This window comes from Gorilla gorilla, chromosome 8 (assembly GCF_029281585.2).
Source record: "Gorilla gorilla gorilla isolate KB3781 chromosome 8, NHGRI_mGorGor1-v2.1_pri, whole genome shotgun sequence".
Lineage (NCBI taxonomy): Eukaryota > Metazoa > Chordata > Mammalia > Primates > Hominidae > Gorilla > Gorilla gorilla.
In genome coordinates, this window is record NC_073232.2 from 20,486,404 (window position 1) to 20,504,406 (window position 18,003).

At 42.9% G+C, this 18,003-nt stretch overlaps 1 protein-coding gene across 4 annotated transcripts in view; it reads right to left on the reverse strand.

Moving 5' to 3' along the window:
- Positions 1-1,183: 1,183 nt before the first annotated feature.
- The window catches only part of USP6NL (USP6 N-terminal like), a 122,871-nt gene continuing 106,051 nt past the window's right edge, over positions 1,184-18,003 (reverse strand). For all 4 annotated transcript variants that reach the window (XM_055352289.2, XM_055352288.2, XM_004049055.5 and 1 more), the window contains one exon: positions 1,184-4,510. In XM_055352289.2, the coding sequence (XP_055208264.1) occupies positions 3,102-4,510 (1,409 nt within the window). In that variant the 3' untranslated portion in view covers positions 1,184-3,101. The remainder of the gene's footprint in view (positions 4,511-18,003) is intronic.

Consider the following 18,003-nt stretch of genomic DNA (forward strand, 5'->3'; position numbering starts at 1 on the left):
GTATGGCGAAATTTGTAAATTTCGGAATCTTCTTCCGAAATGGAATCTTCTTAAAATGGAAAAAGAAAGTTGAAACAATCGCATCCTATAAACATCTATTTTTCTTCTCCAGAGCTGTCCTCTTGGTTGAATCTCTTTTCACTTTTTTGAGACGGAGTCTTGCTCTGTTGCCAGGCTGGAGTGCAGTGGCGTGATGTCGGCTCACTGCAACCTCTGACTCCCTGGTTCAAGCGATTCTCCTGCCTCAGCCTCCCGAGTAGCTGGGATTACAGGCACATGCCACTACGCCTAGCTAATTTTTGTATTTTTAGTAGAGATGGGGTTTCACCATGTTGGCCAGGATGGTCTCAATTTCCTGACCTCGTGATCCGCCCACCTCGGCCTCCCAAAGTGGTGGGATTACAGGCGTGAACCACTGCAAATACTAAATCTATAAATTACTACTTCACCTGGCCTCTTTTCATTCTTTCAATGAAACAGTCTATTATTGATACTGATACCTGAATTTATATACATTTCCCAGCTTTAAAAAGATGTTCATTTTTTAAAAATCCTATTAATAAACAAACATATGAAAACGTCAAAGTTTCAAAACTTTTGAGATCCTAGGTCTAGTTTCTTTGACTTCTTAGACTAAATATTCTATAAAATAGAAACTATGCCAAGCGCTTACTAAGGCAAAATTGCCACAAATAAAAGACTTCATGGCAAAATACACCATGTACATGCAGTTACAGGGTAAAATCAGTCTCTACACTATGAAAATCTGTACTAAATGGGTTTTTCATAAATATACTTTACCAATCTCTTTATATCATTATTTCATTATCTATTAAAAAATAAATTTGAAAAAGTAAAACTGTATGGTGGCAAGATAATTTCAAATTACATTTTCCTACTTAGAAAACAGCTACATTTTGTAATGAGGAAGACTAGAAATGCTACCTTATTGCTATTGACAATGTCATACTAAATAAAATAAGGAAAGACTATGTAGTTTTAAATATAGTCTTACTGGAAATTAGTAAAGCATTAAACATAGAACTGTGACATATACAAAGTAACACAGGTGAATACTAGGCAACAGCTACTCCATTAGAAGAGAATTAGCCTTCAAAGCATCAGGGGGTGCACCATTTTTGCCGTATGAAAAAAATGCACATAAAAGACACAAAACAAAATATACTTATTACTTTTAGCATGTTAAAAAACAATCACATCAAAAAAGTATACAGATAAAAAATGTCATAAATGACATAAGAAAATAGTGCTTGTGTGTATATATATATTTTTTGCATATATATATATATAAAAATCTACAGTATTTACCACTGTTGATATATATATTTTGGAGCAGCTCAGATACTGCTATTATAAACTAAATTGTACAGCTTGGTTTATTACAAGTCACAGAATTATGGTTATATAATGGGAATTAATATCCTCAGCTACATATTTATATACATTTATTTCTCAGCTTCCACCTGATCTGCATCAACAGCCCAGTTATTTCATCAGAATTTTGTTTGCGTTTCAATGTAGTGTTTAGCTTTAATACACTGCACTTGTGTTGCTATTTAATAACATCATTACCAAGTTGATTAAAATTACATTAGACTCATTATATACATAAAATATATTGTCACATTCGCTAGCTAAACAAATGTTACTTTCATTTTAAAAGACATACTTTTGTACCTTGAAAGTTTAAAGCCCCACCTTGCAACAGGAAGAAACATCAATGTCGGGTTTTCTACTATTCAAATATAAGCAATGTTGAAAACAAGCTCCCCAATTAAACACGAAGTCATACTCTCTTGGAGTGCCTAAATCTTTGTCAGTGTTTTGGTATCTGTAGTGTTAACAGAATATTTTTTAAAGACATCACTAATTTTTTTTTTTAAGCCAAGAACTTGAATTTGTTTCAATGAAAAAAAAAAAGATGTTCAAAAGCATGAAATCACACTGTATTTTTTAAAAGATCAAAATGCTAGACTCCTATGAAAAACTAGGATCATTTTTATAATTTTAACATGGACAATGTAATGGCCTGATGAGGTGCAGCAATATCCGTTGACTACATTCCATAAAGAGGCCAGAAATGGATTGTGTAAATGGCCACCCTGGGACCTTCGTGGGGAGAAGCCATGTGAGTCGAGGCAGAAGAAAGAAGTAAGCACACTGCTAATCCAGTTAGTGTGGCTGCCCCCCATGGGTACTGTGAGCACTGAGGGATCACTAAGCTGCAACTTCTCCTGCTCTGAGATTCGCAAGAGTCAGACCAGAACAAAGGGCACAAACGCACTAAGGCCAATCTCTTAGTATGTGGATGTGATAAGCACTGCTGCACCTTTGGCCGTAAACTTATTTTAACTGCCCCGATTTTTAAGCACCATTAAGTGGTTAGCCTTTCTCTCCAATGTCTTTAATTTTCAGATTGAAAGAAACTGGCAACAGCTGAAGGAGAATGATGAGCATTCTGTGAGACTGCAGTTAATAAAGTCAGGACAAACTCTGCAGTCAGCTTAGGACCCAGGTTACAAATACGAGAGGGAAAAAGAAAAACTGGACTAAAAGACAAGGAAAACAAGAATTACATATTATTCCATGGATCTGGATTAAAAGTAGTTTTTTAAAAAACGTTTCTTTAGCTCTGTGTTCAAATGTGTATGAATAGATGCCTGTATCTATTAAAAGACACATACACTACATATAGCCTTAAAAATATCTATTCTACAGTTTTTTCAGTACTTTGTAACATTAGTCAAAATAGAATGAGCCAACAGAGTAAAAATGTTCAGGTTTTGGAGAAAAACATAAACGGAACTGAGTAATAAATTACCATTGTGCGTGCATCCCTAAATGCTATTGCTATGTTTCCGGGTTAAATTCTAACAGGTCAGTGATGATGCAATTTAAATGCTCATCTTAAGCAGCATCTACGTGGGGCTGAAGACATTTCCCTGTATTCTTATTACTAACAGACAGGAGAGATGTGCGAGTTGTTTACAACAGTATAAATACTGCTTTGGCAATTATGAACATAGCAATGTAGGTTTCACGTGGTTTCTCTCTCGTCTTTAGCAAGTACACGTCAAATCTCACAGCAACACTGACTCTTGGATGGAAAGCCCGTCCCGATTCCTGTAGTGGTAGGCTGGAGGCGGGGGCCCTGAATATGGATATCCAGATGGACTGGCATCTTCTGCGGCCGGTGAAGCTTTATATCTCACGGGACTATCTACAGAAACTGCAGGGAGGCCATGGTCCTGAAAGGGTGCGAGTTGAAAGGCTGAGTATTTTGGTAAATTGCCACGGCTAGCATCTCGGGTCCATGATTGTCCCTGCGTCTCAGGTCTGTATGTATAACTAACTTCTGACCATGTTCTGTTATCTGGCAAATAATCCACTGGCGGAATGATCAATTTTCCACTCTTTGGTGACCCTGAATTGCCCGAATATCCCCCAGCACCACTGTCAACAGGGAGGACTTCTATTCGACTAGACGGCAGTACAAGGGGGCTTGGGCGGCTGTAAGATTTCTCCGGAGAAGCACTGACGGAAAGAGTAGAACCATGAGGTCTCCTGGGAGGATTCAGTTGAGTCCCAGGGCTAAACTGTGGAGAAGCAAAGCTGCTGTTGGCAGTAGGGAAGTGTTTGGGAGAGTTTCCGTGGTAAACGGGGGGATTGCTGTAGGAGGGGGGATGAGCTAGCCCTCGGGCTTCCCCATCTAGCTGGGACGGATATCGTGCATGACTTGGAGGCTGTACTTTAAAAGTAAACTTGTTGGATACTTTTGATGGACTAGAACTTGGCTCAGCGTGCTTTCTCGGGCTGGGAGGGTAAAGGGCATGCCGTGGGCTCTGGGAGTAAGCCCTTTCCAGCGCCTCCTCCACGGAAGCGCCGCTGTCCAGCTCCGGGCCTGGCACGTTGTCGTACTGCGATGCAGTGGAGCCCCGCTTCCCGTCCTCAGCATCCAGGGCCTTCATCTTTGGCCGCACGTTTGACACCCGCACCTCGGCAGGACCTGGGGCGGTGACTGCGAGCGTGGGGTGCGCTGCTCGACCTTTGCCTTCCATGGTGTATTTGGCAGTTCTCTCTGTAGCTGAGACGTCTGACGGTTTATTCCATTTGGGCACAAATTCCTTCCTGATATTTGAAGTGGCGTTGCTATTTTGGTTGGCAGCTGCGTGATTATATTGCCTGGAACTGTCCTGTGGACCCGATGGGAGTTTTCTTTGAAAATCTGCCTCATCTTTAAGCTTTTTGCTCTCCTCCTCCACCGATTTCCGTCTTGGCGGCTGTGCTCTCTCGGGCGTCCCGGTCCTGCTCTGGGGGTGCGGGGAGTGCTCGTGCCTCCTGTGGGGCGCCCCGCTCTCCCTCCTGCCGCTGGCCAGCGGGCTCGGCCGGCCCACGCTCCTCTGTCCGTTGCTCAAGTGATGGACGCCCCAAGACTGAAGTTCAGGTGGAAGCTGCCCCAAGGGCTTCTTTGGATATTCATCCTCTTTACCTAAAAAGAAAGAGAAAGGCTAAGTAAGATAATACACGAGGAAACAGTACCCAATTGAAGCAATCCATTAGTAACAATGGCATGGTTTTCATCTGTGCACAGATACACGCTGACATACAACACACTGTCATACAACACGCTGTTTATACCACATACACATGCTGTTTATACCACAGAAAGTTGGTAGCTGATGAGAGGTGTTTTTTAGAGACTGATACTAAAACATACCAACACTCACAATCCTATTAGGCCAAATGTATTGTGGGTGGGAATATTTTGTAACTTTATGCATAAGTTTCATACAACTGTATAACACCATTCTTATATTTTGTTGACAAGTTGTTAATGCTTTTTCAAGCCTGCAAAGCTGATATTCTCCTTTCTATTCCTAATAGGCAGGTTAGCAGCTCAGTGTCTCTACACTACATTACTTTCACTCTAACCTTCCTCAGCTACGATGGTTTGAAATCTCAGTTCAACTTCTATCAACTCCAAGCAGGTCTGCAAAATTTAAAACTCAACTGATGACCAACTGTGGTCTCAAAGTTGTCCTCAAATAGATTATTATTATTAAATACTCCCACAGTACAATTTCCTGATCAAAAGAAAAAGTACTCTCTATCTGAAAACTAACATTCTAAAAGAATCCTACTCTAAATGCAAAAAAAGAAAAGGAATTAAAAAAAAAAGAAAATCATACTGGATACTATCAGTTTTATATTTTAAACAGCAGAAAATTCATGAGGAATTAAAGGAAGGCATAACAGATTGGCCATTTAACAAACAGTGTTTTAAAAATTATCTTTTACAATACGTGTATCCAATAAACATCATCTTGAAGAAACAACAGACTTCACTTAAAATTCCGTGGTTTTCACCTGTTTTTACAAAATAATGTACTGTCATTTGAAAATGCATTTTTGCTCTTTTCAAATATCCAGCCATCCACCCATCTAGAAATATTTGCTGAGTAAGCCTGTTGGAGTGTCAGGCACTGCACTGAGCGGTGAGCACATCAGTGGTGAGAATGAGATGTGGTCTTTTTTTCCACATAGCTTAGAGTCTTCATGATGATAATTTTGTCACTTTTGCACATTATAATTTTCTTTAGGATATTTCCACAAAAATATTCAGTGATCTTTTTGGGGGGAGAGGAGGGAACAGAGAATTATGAAGAAACAATATCCTTTAAATAATTAAGCTATCAGGATCAGAATAATTGAGCTAAAACAACCTTTGTGCTCTTCTGATTCAGTAGTTTTTAAATAAAAAGCAGACTCTTTTTTTAAGCTATATTTCATATGAAAACCCCACATAGAAAAGAAAATACACACAAAGCTGCTCTAGTTAAAGTCAGGGGGTGGGTGGGTCCAGGGCTCCTCCCAGTGAAACGTCTTTTCCTCTTCCCTCTCCTGGGCAGCTCTGAAGGGCCCGAAGGTTCCAGAGACATTGAGTCCTCCCTGCGTTTTCTACAGGGGAAAGCACAGCCTAGGAGAAGCCAAGCCATCTCACAGTGGCAGGAACCCAGTGCAAACCCAGTATTTTCTTTCCCAGTTCATTCTTCTCTTCCCCTGTGCCGTTTTCATGAAGTCCCAGAGAAATTTTTGATGGTTTCAATGGAACTTTACTTTGACAATGTTTATGCAAGCTCCTTATTTTATACATATGAAAGAATAAGAAGTGTTAGAATTGGCAATTACAGTTTGTTTCAACTCATTCATCCATTCAGCAAATACATAAAGCAACTACTGGGCACCAGACACTGTTCTGGTTGCCCACAATACAGGGATGGAATGAGAAAAGTGACGTCCCTGTCTTTCTGCAGCCTATATTCTAGTTATACAAAGTGCCCTGAAGAAAATTAAACTAGGAAGAAGGAATTAAAATGATCGGGAGCTGGGCAGGGCAGAGCAGGAGAGTGCCAGCAAGGAGGCGGCCCTCTGAGCATGGGCCTTGAGTCGGGGACAGGCAGGCACACATGGGGCCTTGAAGAGTGCGGCAAGGAATTTGGATTTTATTCCAAGTTAACTATAAAATACTAGAGGCCTTTCAGCAGAAGAATTACACGACCTCATGTCTATCTTAGAAAGATCACTTTAATGGTGGCCGGGATTTCGATTGTGGTACTACTGAATGATGATGACACTAATGGCTGGTACTCACCAGGCAGTCACTGCGTGCTGGCCACTGCTCAGAAAGCTGTACCTCTAAGGCCTGCGATAGGCAGACAGTGCAGGGCTCTACTATTTTCCCACATTTTGATGGAAAATGGAGGCAGAAACTAACCTGCCCAAAGGCTCACCACTAGCAAGTCACAGGTCCAGAATTCAAACCCTAAGCTGATTCCAGAGCCTTTGCTCCTCCTCCTCCTCCACTATACCACCGTGGAGGCAGTGAGAAGAAGTTGCTTCTTAGATAATTGTTAAGGCAGTATCTGCACACCTGCTCAATGTGTTAGATGTGAACTGTGAAAGAGCAAGCAGCGCATAGCATAACTCCTGGCCTGAGACAGCCACAGGCAGATCCTATTCTGGAACAGCTGGCAGAACCCACGTTGTTCTTATACCTTTTGGTAAGAAATATATTTTATAATATGTGGACCAATTGTTTCAATTGGCAACCCAAACTTTAAAATGCTTGTAATTCAGAAAAGTTTTCTTTGTTTTATGAATGTGCATGTGAAATAACCTTGAAATGCCAGGAATGGAGAAAGTAGACTTTAAATACTAGCAAGTCAAGAATACTTCGCTCTCCCTCTCCCTCTCCCTCTCCCTCTCCCCACATGCCGACGAGCCGAAGCTGGACGGTACTGCTGCCATCTCAGCTCACTGCAACCTCCCTGCCTGATTCTCCTGCCTCAGCTTGCCGAGTGCCTGCGATTGCAGGCACGCGCCGCCACGCCTGACTGGTTTTCGTATTTTTTTGGTGGAGACGGGGTTTCGCTGTGTCGGCAGGCCTGGTCTCCAGCTCCTAACCGCGAGTGATCTGCCAGCCTCGGCCTCCCGAGGTGCCAGGATTGCAGACGGAGTCTCGTTAACTCAGTGCTCAATGGCGCCCAGGCTGGAGTGCAGTGGCGTGATCTCGGCTCGCTACAACCACCTCCCAGCTGCCTGCCTTGGCCTCCCAAAGTGCCGAGATTGCAGCCTCTGCCCGGCCGCCACCCCGTCTGGGAAGTGAGGAGCGTCTCCGCCTGGCCGCCCATCGTCTGGGATGTGAGGAGCCCCTCTGCCTGGCTGCCCAGTCTGGAAAGTGAGGAGCGTCTCTGCCCGGCCACCCATCGTCTGAGATGTGGGGAGCACCTCTGCCCTGCCGCCCCGTCCGGGATGTGAGGAGCATCTCTGCCCGGCCGCCCTGTCTGAGAAGTGAGGAGACCCTCTGCCTGGCAACCGCCCCGTCTGAGAAGTGAGGAGCCCCTCCGCCCGGCAGCCACCCCGTCTGAGAAGTGAGGAGCCCCTCTGCCCAGCAGCCACCCCGTCTGGGAAGTGAGGAGCGTCTCTGCCCGGCAGCCACCTCGTCCAGGAGGGAGGTGGGGGGGTCAGCCCCCTGCCCGGCCAGCCTCCCCGTCCGGGAGGGAGGTGGGGGGATCAGCCCCCCGCCCGGCCAGCCGCCCCGTCCGGGAGGGAGGTGGGGGGGTCAGCTCCCCGCCCGGCCAGCCGCCCCGTCCGGGAGGGAGGTGGGGGGGTTAGCCCCCCGCCTGGCCAGCCGCCCCGTCCGGGAGGTGAGGGGCGCCTCTGCCCGGCCGCCCCTACTGGGAAGTGAGGAGCCCCTCTGCCCGGCCAGCCGCCCCGTCCGGGAGGGAGGTGGGGGGGTCAGCCCCCCGCCCGGCCAGCCGCCCTGTCGGGGAAGTGAGGGGTGCCTCTGCCCTGCCGCCCCTACTGGGAAGTGAGGAGCCCCTCTGCCCGGCCAGCCGCCCAGTCGGGGAGGGAGGTGGGGGGTCAGCCCCCCGCCTGGCCAGCCGCCCCGTCCGGGAGGTGAGGGGCGCCTCTGCCCGGCCGCCCCTACTGGGAAGTGAGGAGCCCCTCTGCCCGGCCACCACCCCATCTGGGAGGTGTACCCAGCAGCTCATTGAGAACGGGCCATGAGGACAATGGCGGTTTTGTGGAATAGAAAGGGGGGAAAGGTGGGGAAAAGATTGAGAAATCGGATGGTTGCTGTGTCTGTGTAGAAAGAGGTAGACATGGGAGACTTTTCATTTTGTTCTGTACTAAGAAAAATTCTTCTGCCTTGGGATCCTGTTGATCTGTGACCTTACCCCCAACCCTGTGCTCTCTGAAACATGTGCTGTATCCACTCAGGGTTGAATGGATTAAGGGCGGTGCAAGATGTGCTTTGTTAAACAGATGCTTGAAGGCAGCATGCTCGTTAAGAGCCATCACCACTCCTTAATCTCAAGTACCCAGGGACACAAACACTGCGAAAGGCCGCAGGGTCCTCTGCCTAGGAAAACCAGAGAACTTTGTTCACTTGTTTATCTGCCGACCTTCCCTCCACTATTGTCCTATGACCCTGCCAAATCCCCCTCTGCGAGAAACACCCAAGAACGATCATTAAAAAAAAAAAAAAAAAAAAAAAGAACACTTCAAGTAGTTATTCAGCACATCAGGTTAAACAGAAGCAATAAAAATAAAATTAAAACCTATCCAGAATCCTCCAAAAGTTTTTTTCTATCAGCTCTACAAATAGGCAGTCATCCATTTAGTCCCAGATAAATATATGAATGCCTTCTTCCCTGTAGGCAAATAATCCCAACAAACACAATTTATCAAGAAGATATAAAGACACGAATAATAGAAAAACTGAATTTATAAACTTTCCTTTAGTCCTCACTGTCTGACAGTTTTCTAAGGGCAGAACCCAGTAATCTGATTGGCTAATTCAGTGGCTGGCTGATATTCCATCAGACAGTAATATCAGCCAATCATCAAAACATCCTTTTCAGGTTAGCAAGAAGAAACCTGATGAAAAACATAACCATTAAAGAAAAGGAAAACTGTGACGCCCAGAGTGGTGAATGCATGCCTGAAGATGCACTGTCACAGGGGCAAAACTGGATTCGCTGCAGAGACTGCCACACTGAGCCCTGGAAGCTGCCTCACTTCACCACTCACTGGCCTGCAGAGAGCCACCAACTTTTTAGCTCACATGAAATAATTTAAAATGTCTTTTAAGATTCTCCATAGCAGTATTTAAAAAACAAAACCAAAAAAGGAATAGATTTCCGGCTGGTCTGCTGCTACTGCTGCTGCGCCTGCACATGCTCTCCCCACATCGTGCTGGCGGCGGAAGCACCCAAGCTGCTCTCAGCACTGCCTGCAGGTGCCCAGATTCTGAGTTCCATGTTTCAGTCTGCATCAATTCTCAGTTAATGAAAACTCAATTCACCTGACATGAGGCGTTTCTAAGGGCAGCTACCCTTAGCTCTATATCCCCAATCTCAAAACTGGATTGTTTTAAATAAATTTTAGGGACTGCCTTTTTCTGTTAGCAAAAAGTCACCTACTTCATTATTTGTGATAATTTGCTTGTATGGTCCTAGCACATTTTCAGTGTCAACAATGTAATGAAACAAACTACAGTGATTACAATAAAATGTATTTTATACAACCCCATCAAAAAAACAACTGGGCAAAGCAAATGTGGAAGGTAGACACAGGCAGTAACAACCCTATAGGGGCATTTAGAGTTCCAATACTTTGCAGATTTCTATATGCAGTTTTCTATGTCTTGTGGTCACCAATTTATTCCTGAGAATGGTTAACATGGGTTCGGCTTCCAAAGTGTTTTCCCTAGACACTCAGCTATCACTATTTATTGATGATAATCAAGTAAAATCGTACCCCTTTTAAGCGTGGTAACCCAGAATTTAAGCAATATTCTAGGTTTGAACTAAGATGGGCGATTACTTCCCTCATCCTGAACACTGTAGTGGAGAGTGTATCAGCTATCTGGCAGTCACACTGTACTGCCCTCCCTTTAGAGACAATGTTTCCCAAATGTTGTTAAGCTGTGTGTCTCCAAGGCACAGTGGGAACAGCAGGGTCAACAGGAACAAGTGACCTGAATTTGAATCTGCCACAATAAGCTGTGTGAACTTGGGAGTCTCAGAATTCTCATCCATAAATGAAAACGGCAATATCTATTTTATAGATCCACTATGAGGATAAGAGTTAATATATAAAGAAAAACCTAGCATATTTCCCGACATGTAGAAGATGCTTAGGAACTGGTAGTTGCTATTACTCTATACAGTCATGCATCACTTAATGACAGGCATATGTTCTGAGAAATAAGTTGTCAGGCAATTTCATCATCGTGTGAACATCAGAGTGCACTTATACAAACCTAGATGGCACAGCCTACTGCACACCGAGGCTCTATGATACAGCCTAGTACTCCTCAGCTACAAACACATACAGCATGTTACTGTGCTCAATACTGCAGGGTCACTGGAACACAATGGTAGGTATTTGTGAATCTAAAGATAGAAACGGGACAGTGAAACGACAGTATTTTCGGCTCACAGGGCCAGCATTCTATATGCAGTCCACTGTTGACCGAAAGTTCATTAAGCAGCTCATGAGGGTAGCTGTTTTTAGACAGGTTCAAAGTGCTTTACATTGATTCCTATCTCAATTTATCTTACTTAGACTCATCATTTCAATCTGGGATCTCCCTGGAATTTTACATTAATTATACCTCCCCATGTGACGCCATACACAAATCTGAACACCATGCTACCAATGCTTTCATCCAAGTGACTGGTAACAAGTACTGAACTGAGTAAGAACAAAAATGGAGCACCCTAACTTCTCTAAAAGGTAAAGAACTCTCAAAGGAAATGGAGGGTGCCCTATATAGAAAATTAAATAAAGAATATGAACAGGAAACTCAAAGAAGAAAAGAGAAGGTAAATATATCACAAGTTATCAGAAAAATGCAAATTAAAATACTTCTAAATTGGTATATCTCACTACTGTGGGCTTGGAGAAACAAATTCTCCAATTTGACAATGCATATTGAAATGTTTGATCTAGGAATTCCACCTCTGAGAATTTATCCTAAGACAATTAAGGGATATGCAAAATATTTGCTATAAGGATGTTCAAAACTGCATTCTTTTAGAAAACTTATATCCTCAGCATAGGGGATTTGTGAAATTCAGTAACAATTATGAAACAAAAATATGGTGAAATAAGGTACAGAAACTTGTAGCAGCCTACTTCCATATTAATGTATTTTTAACACTAACTAGTTAAAAAGAAAGTTATAGACAATATGTGTAGTATAATCTCATTTACTATGAATGACATACAGGCATAAATCAATACATATGTCTACAAAAATGACTAAAAGAAATAAACGCTAGTAGTGGTTAATATAGTTTTTAAATGCTCTTAGATTGAATGATTATTTTTCCTTAAGTACTACATATATTTTCTGCTGTAAACATGTATCAATCTGAGTAACAGAGAAGTATGAAGTTTAAAAGCACAGAATACTGTTCTACAGGTAGGATGACATAAATCTGCAGTTTTGGTGTATGACTTGTAAGAAATATTTTTAGCTTATCCAAAAAAGTATTTTAAGACTTTGCCACTTTACTTTTGTTGATGGCATTCTTCCAATTCATTAAAGGAGCAATCTTACCAAAAAACAAACTCAGATTAATCAAGTACGACATCACTTGATGGAGTCATGAGTGATCACCTTCTTTGCTTTCTGAGTGATCAAAAATCCATTTTTAATTAATCCATTTATTGATTCTTGCCTCAGACAGGCATCATGTTTACTTGTCTGTGATTTACATTATTCAACTTTAATCCTCTGTAAAAAGTGGAACTACATTTTTCTTATTGCTGCCCTTCAAACACCTGCTTGGCTCCACGTCCTTTCCCAGATGACTGTCAATCACAGTTCACTCAGTCGAATGGTATGTTCCAGGGTCTCTTAGTCACAGCTTGGCCGCACTTGGCTTCAAGTTCCTCCTATCAATATTTATTCAAATGTTCTCATTCTAAAACCTCTTTTTCACTGAAAACATGGAAGCGAAACACTACTGGACTACTGCCTACACCCCTCACTCAGAGGAGTGGTCCTGTCCTTCCCCTAGTTCTCATTCAAATACACAGAGGCCCTTGGCTGGCGTTAGTTACAAGGACAGGGTAGGGAAGAGAGGTCAAGGACAGCAGCAAGATGGTTTCATAAAACACCAGTGTGGTGCAGGAGACAACAAACTGTAGCGTGGGAGTGGAGGGGAGGAGGTGTGGGAAAAATGCGGAACACCTTTGAGGAAAATGTTGCCATGGCATGGTCTATTCCTATGTTGTGATATTCACAGATTTTCATTCTGGAATCCTTTAGCCACAGAGGAGGCACATATCAGTAAAGACTGAGCTGGACACATAGTAAAATATAGAATTACCAATATAAGGCATGTGTTTCTTAGGAGAAAGAAAAAACCAATTGAGAAGTAATGGAAGGACTGAGGTGGTAATTTCAGGCACAAAACAAAATGCAAAGGTATGTGTCATACATACGTAGGAGATTTAATTTTTTAATATAAGGAGTAAGAAAAATATTTACCTTATAATTAATTCTACTTTATATTCCAGTAAACACAGAAATGTCTCTGTCTAAGGAAGAGGGCCTAATAGTCTATACATCACACATCTATGCATCATATTAGAATTAAAGGAAAAGTTAAACACGTTCCATTTACTGAATGGACAAGAGGCCAAAATGCACACTGGGGAAAAAAAATCTGTGACTGTTCTGCAATGTCCAAAAAGTAGCATCTTAAAAGTTCTTTCATGGTAGTCCCTAATATCTTTTCCCTCCCCCTAGTAGGCTATAACCTACTTACTTCTTTTGTATTCCTTCCCATAGTATCTAAAAGCATAATACAATCACAAGGAAGGTGTTGACAATGTTCATTCATTCAAATATTCATATGAGTTAGAGTAATGACACACTGTCCATATACACAGGCAGAAACCTGAGGGTTATAAATATCCAAGATCCATATTGCTAAGAAATTAGATGTAGCAGGGTTCGGGGGGGAAGAAATCCAGTACAGACAAAATGACACTGCCTCTAATCAATTCCTAAATGATAACCTCTCTTTAGGAACTACTGTTTAAGAGGAATATGGCAAATACCTCAACTGTAGAAAAACATTTAGACGTTATGGCCTCTTTGCTCTGCAGAGATTTTCAATAAGGATGCAAAAGGCAGGAGACAGGGACATAAGAAAGCCTTTCAAATACAGGTGCTGAAAAACCCATTCCTCCACATTTTAAAGACAATAAACCAAGTGAGGCTGGAGGCCCCGCACAGTGGAGGATGGGCATTCCCAAGTGCCCAGATCAGACTACAGGGCTGGGGTTTGCTTCACTTTAAACAGTGCCAGCTCACTCCTGCTTTCTAGAGTGATCCATGGCCAGGGAGCAGGCTAAATACTAACAAGTATAGCCCGTGCACGCTCATGATACCTGCACCAACGTCCATCTCCCATGAACATTTGCTGATGCTAACGCTGCGATTATGCCATCTACACATTTCTCCCACAGCTGCCTAACACCTCTGAATAGTGTAATATTCTCAGAAATTCCACAATGAGCAGTGTATATACAGCTTACATTTCCAGGGAGGCCCTCAGGCCCCCGGGGCAGCGCTGTGGAGGTAGTAACGCAGTGCCTCTAATGAGGAGAAAAAGCAAGAAGGGGCGGAGACAGTGAAGGAGAGGTGAGGAAGAAGGAAGACGTGGCGGGGAGGTCACGGAAGGCAAGTAATGGAGGGGACCAGAGAAGCAGCCAGCAGCGCAGAGGGCGTGAGGATGGAGAAGGTGGAGGATGGAGGCAGCCGCAGGGAACCTCATGGAGGGCCCGCGGGGACTCGTTGGCTTTTCACAGCCTCTGTAGGGACAGAGGCCTCAGCTCCACCAGCAATACGGAACCCAAGGACGCCATGCCAGGATCTGGCCTCTACTATGATGAAGAGGAAAATCTCCTTGACTTCATTACAGAGGCGGTTCCTTTCTAGAGATTAATTATTCAACCTCCACTGAACTGAAAACACATCATGCAGACCCTGTAAGAAGGACGAATGCCATCACCAGTAACATTTTTATATACCAATTAGTATTCTCTACTACCCTTCTTCACAGAAGTAGGTCCAAATAAAGCATTCAACATTTTGGTGTGATCTATTTTCAGAGCTATCTCAGCCTGCTTGAACTACCACCCCTAACCCCACCACACAAACACTGCTCTACTTGTCTTTGATTTAGATATCTCCTTTCACCCCTAAGCAACTAACTGTAACTAAAAGATTCACATATAATTGATGTCAAAACAGAAAACTATATATAGGCAATAAGCATTCCTATTTATTATCCACACTTGCATTCTGGGCTTCTTTTCAATAGACAGAATCATGTTTTTGCTCACTCCACTAGTCTCATGCCTAAAATTTTATTTTCCCTTTCCTCTCCCTAAAAACACAGGAATTGGAGGCCTGGCGTGGTGGCTCACGCCTGTAATCCCAGCATTTTGGGAGGCCGAGGTGGGCAGATCACGAGGTCAGGAGATGGAGACCATCCTGGCCAACATGGTGAAACCCGGTCTCTACTAAAAACACAAAAAATTAGCTGGGTGTGGTGGCAGGCGCCTGTAGTCCTAGCTACTTGAGAGGCTGAGGCAGAAGAATGGCGTGAACCCGGGAGGCGGAGCTTGCAGTGAGCCGAGAACACGCCACTGCACTCCAGCCTGGGCAACAGAGTGAGACTCTTGTCTCAAAAAACAAACAAACAAACAAACAAACAAACAAAAACACCACCACCAACAAAAAACACCCACATAGGAATTGGAATAAAGACTTACTGCCAACCACTATGAGATACCATCTCACACCAGTTAGAATGGCAATCATTCAAAAGTCAGGAAACAACAGGTGCTGGAGAGGATGTGGAGAAATAGGAACACTTTTACACTGTTGGTGGGACTGTAAACGAGTTCAACCATTGTGGAAGTCAGTGTGGCGATTCCTCAAGGATCTAGAATTAGAAATACCATTTGACCCAGCCATCCCATTACTGGGTATATACCCAAAGGATTATAAATCATGCTGCTATAAAGACACATGCACACGTATGTTTACTGTGGCACTATTCACAAGAGCAAAGACTTGGAACTAACCCAAATGTCCAACAATGATAGACTGGATTAAGAAAATGTGGCACATATACACCATGGAATACTATGCAGCCATAAAAAATAATGAGTTCATGTCCTTTGTAGGGACATGGATGAAGCTGGTAACCATCATTCTCAGCAAACTATTGCAAGGACAAAAAACCAAACACTGCATGTTCTCACTCACAGGTGGGAATTGAACAATGAGAACACTTGGACACAGGGAGGGGAACATCACACACCGAGGCCTGTTGTGGGGTGGGGGGGGGGGGTGCGGGGATAGCATTATTAGGAGATATACCTAATGTAAATGATGAGTTAATGGGTGCAGCACACCAACATGGCACATGTATACATATGTAACAAACCTGCACATTGTGCACATGTACCCTAAAACTTAAAAAAAAAAAAAAGACTTACTGCCCTACTCCTTAAAGGGTAAGGAGGCACCACAACTCCTCACAGATACAGTAGGGGATGCTTTTGTGAAAATACCACATTTTTTATATTTCTCACTCGTGGTATTTTGCCTAAGTGGTATTTTTACGGCAGTGCTAACAATTAGAATAATCTGCTTCAACAAATAGGAATGTAACTTGATACATTTTAGAAAAAAGCAAAAATGTTTATTATTTTCTTCTTAAGTAACTTTTTTTCTTAAAAAAGAAGCCAACAAAAGAATATTCTAACAGTCCCTAAAAAGCAAGGAAGAGTCCCTCTCAGGCCCTTCAGGCTTGTCCCTGCTTGATCTTACGCTGGTCTCTGTCACCCCCCAGTGGACGCCACACTCAACTACAAGCCTCGCCCATCAACGGCCTCTGAGGCCTTAGCAGGTTTTCGCACCTGACAAGAGGCGCATCATTGCAGCAAAGCGCTCTAAGTGCTCGCTCTGTGAGCAGCATTCCACCTTTACACTTTCAATAGAAGAATACACACACTCTGACTGTTCTAACAGTTTTCGGGAAGAATCGGTGGGGGGCCACTATCAGGAAAATAATTCTACTATTCTAGGAAAGAGTTATCCCCTTCCAGATCAAACAGTAAGTCCAACTGTATTTTTAAATATTGCTGACTTCAAATATATTATCTGAAAAATCAAATGACTTTATGTTTAATGTAATATTAGCCAAAATATACAATTCAAACACTTGTAGCTTTCAATAACATGATGAAAAGAAATAGAATTTGCTTTCTAAAGTATGGCTATAATTTTTTTAAAGTTCAAAAAATTTTTATAGTTGGGTTCATAGGCTTGACTTTTTTTGCCAGCAGATTAAACTTGAAAGGTAAAGGAAAAAGAGACTATTATGTAAACACATCTCTCACTATAAACCTATTTAATGCCACACAAATGCAAGAGATCTTTGTTAAGTAACTTTAAAAACCTACACTTTGTCTCCTAGAGTTTCAATTTTTATACACATGTAAAAATGGTTAAATGTAACATCATTTTATATTATATGAATAAATAAAAGTGAAAACCCACTCCAATCCTCAAAAAGTGGGGCAATTTCTAAACTGACATACAATAAAATTGCTTCGTTTCTATGTGTGTGCAGTCAAGCTAGAGAATGGTTTCACTACCCCCAAAAACTGCCTCAGGCTAACCTTTTATAGACAGTAGTTTTTTTATTATCTAAAAAATACATTAGGATTTCATTTATTCAATAAAAGTAACAAATACAGCCACAGCCAAAGCCCCGCAGTGTATTAGGTGCTGGTGAGGCAGGAGCCGGTTACTGTCCCAGGGAACTTTCTGTCTAATAGAGACATGTCTGACAGAGGCCCTGGAAGTGTGAGGACAAAAGCATGTGTAGTGGACGGGTCAGGCACGAAACACAGGTGCAGATGATCAAGTTCTGTGGGTTTGGGGAGGCCAGGGACCGGCTGAGAAGGCTTCAGGCGATGCTTAAACCAAGTCGTGAAACTTGGCAGAATGGATGAGGACAGAGGCATCTGGGGAATGGTCGGGAGCATTCTTGGAGGAGGAGCGTATTCCAAGGCAAAGTGCCTTGAAAGAGCAGGCCGGTTAGAGCTGTGAGCTGCAAGGCATAGGGCCAGGTGGGTGTAATGCACAGCTCTGGAGTCAACTGACAGAACTCTCATTACCAACTGTCTGACCTCGGGCAGGTACTTAACCTTGAAGCCCAAGTTTCCTCATTGGTAAGCTACTAATAATAATACTGATCGCAAACTCCCCATGAAAACTATTCAAAATTAAAATAAATGTCAGTTAATTACAAATTATTGCCCTACCAAATCAGGAACAAATGAAAAGAACAGAGGATTCCATCAGGTTCA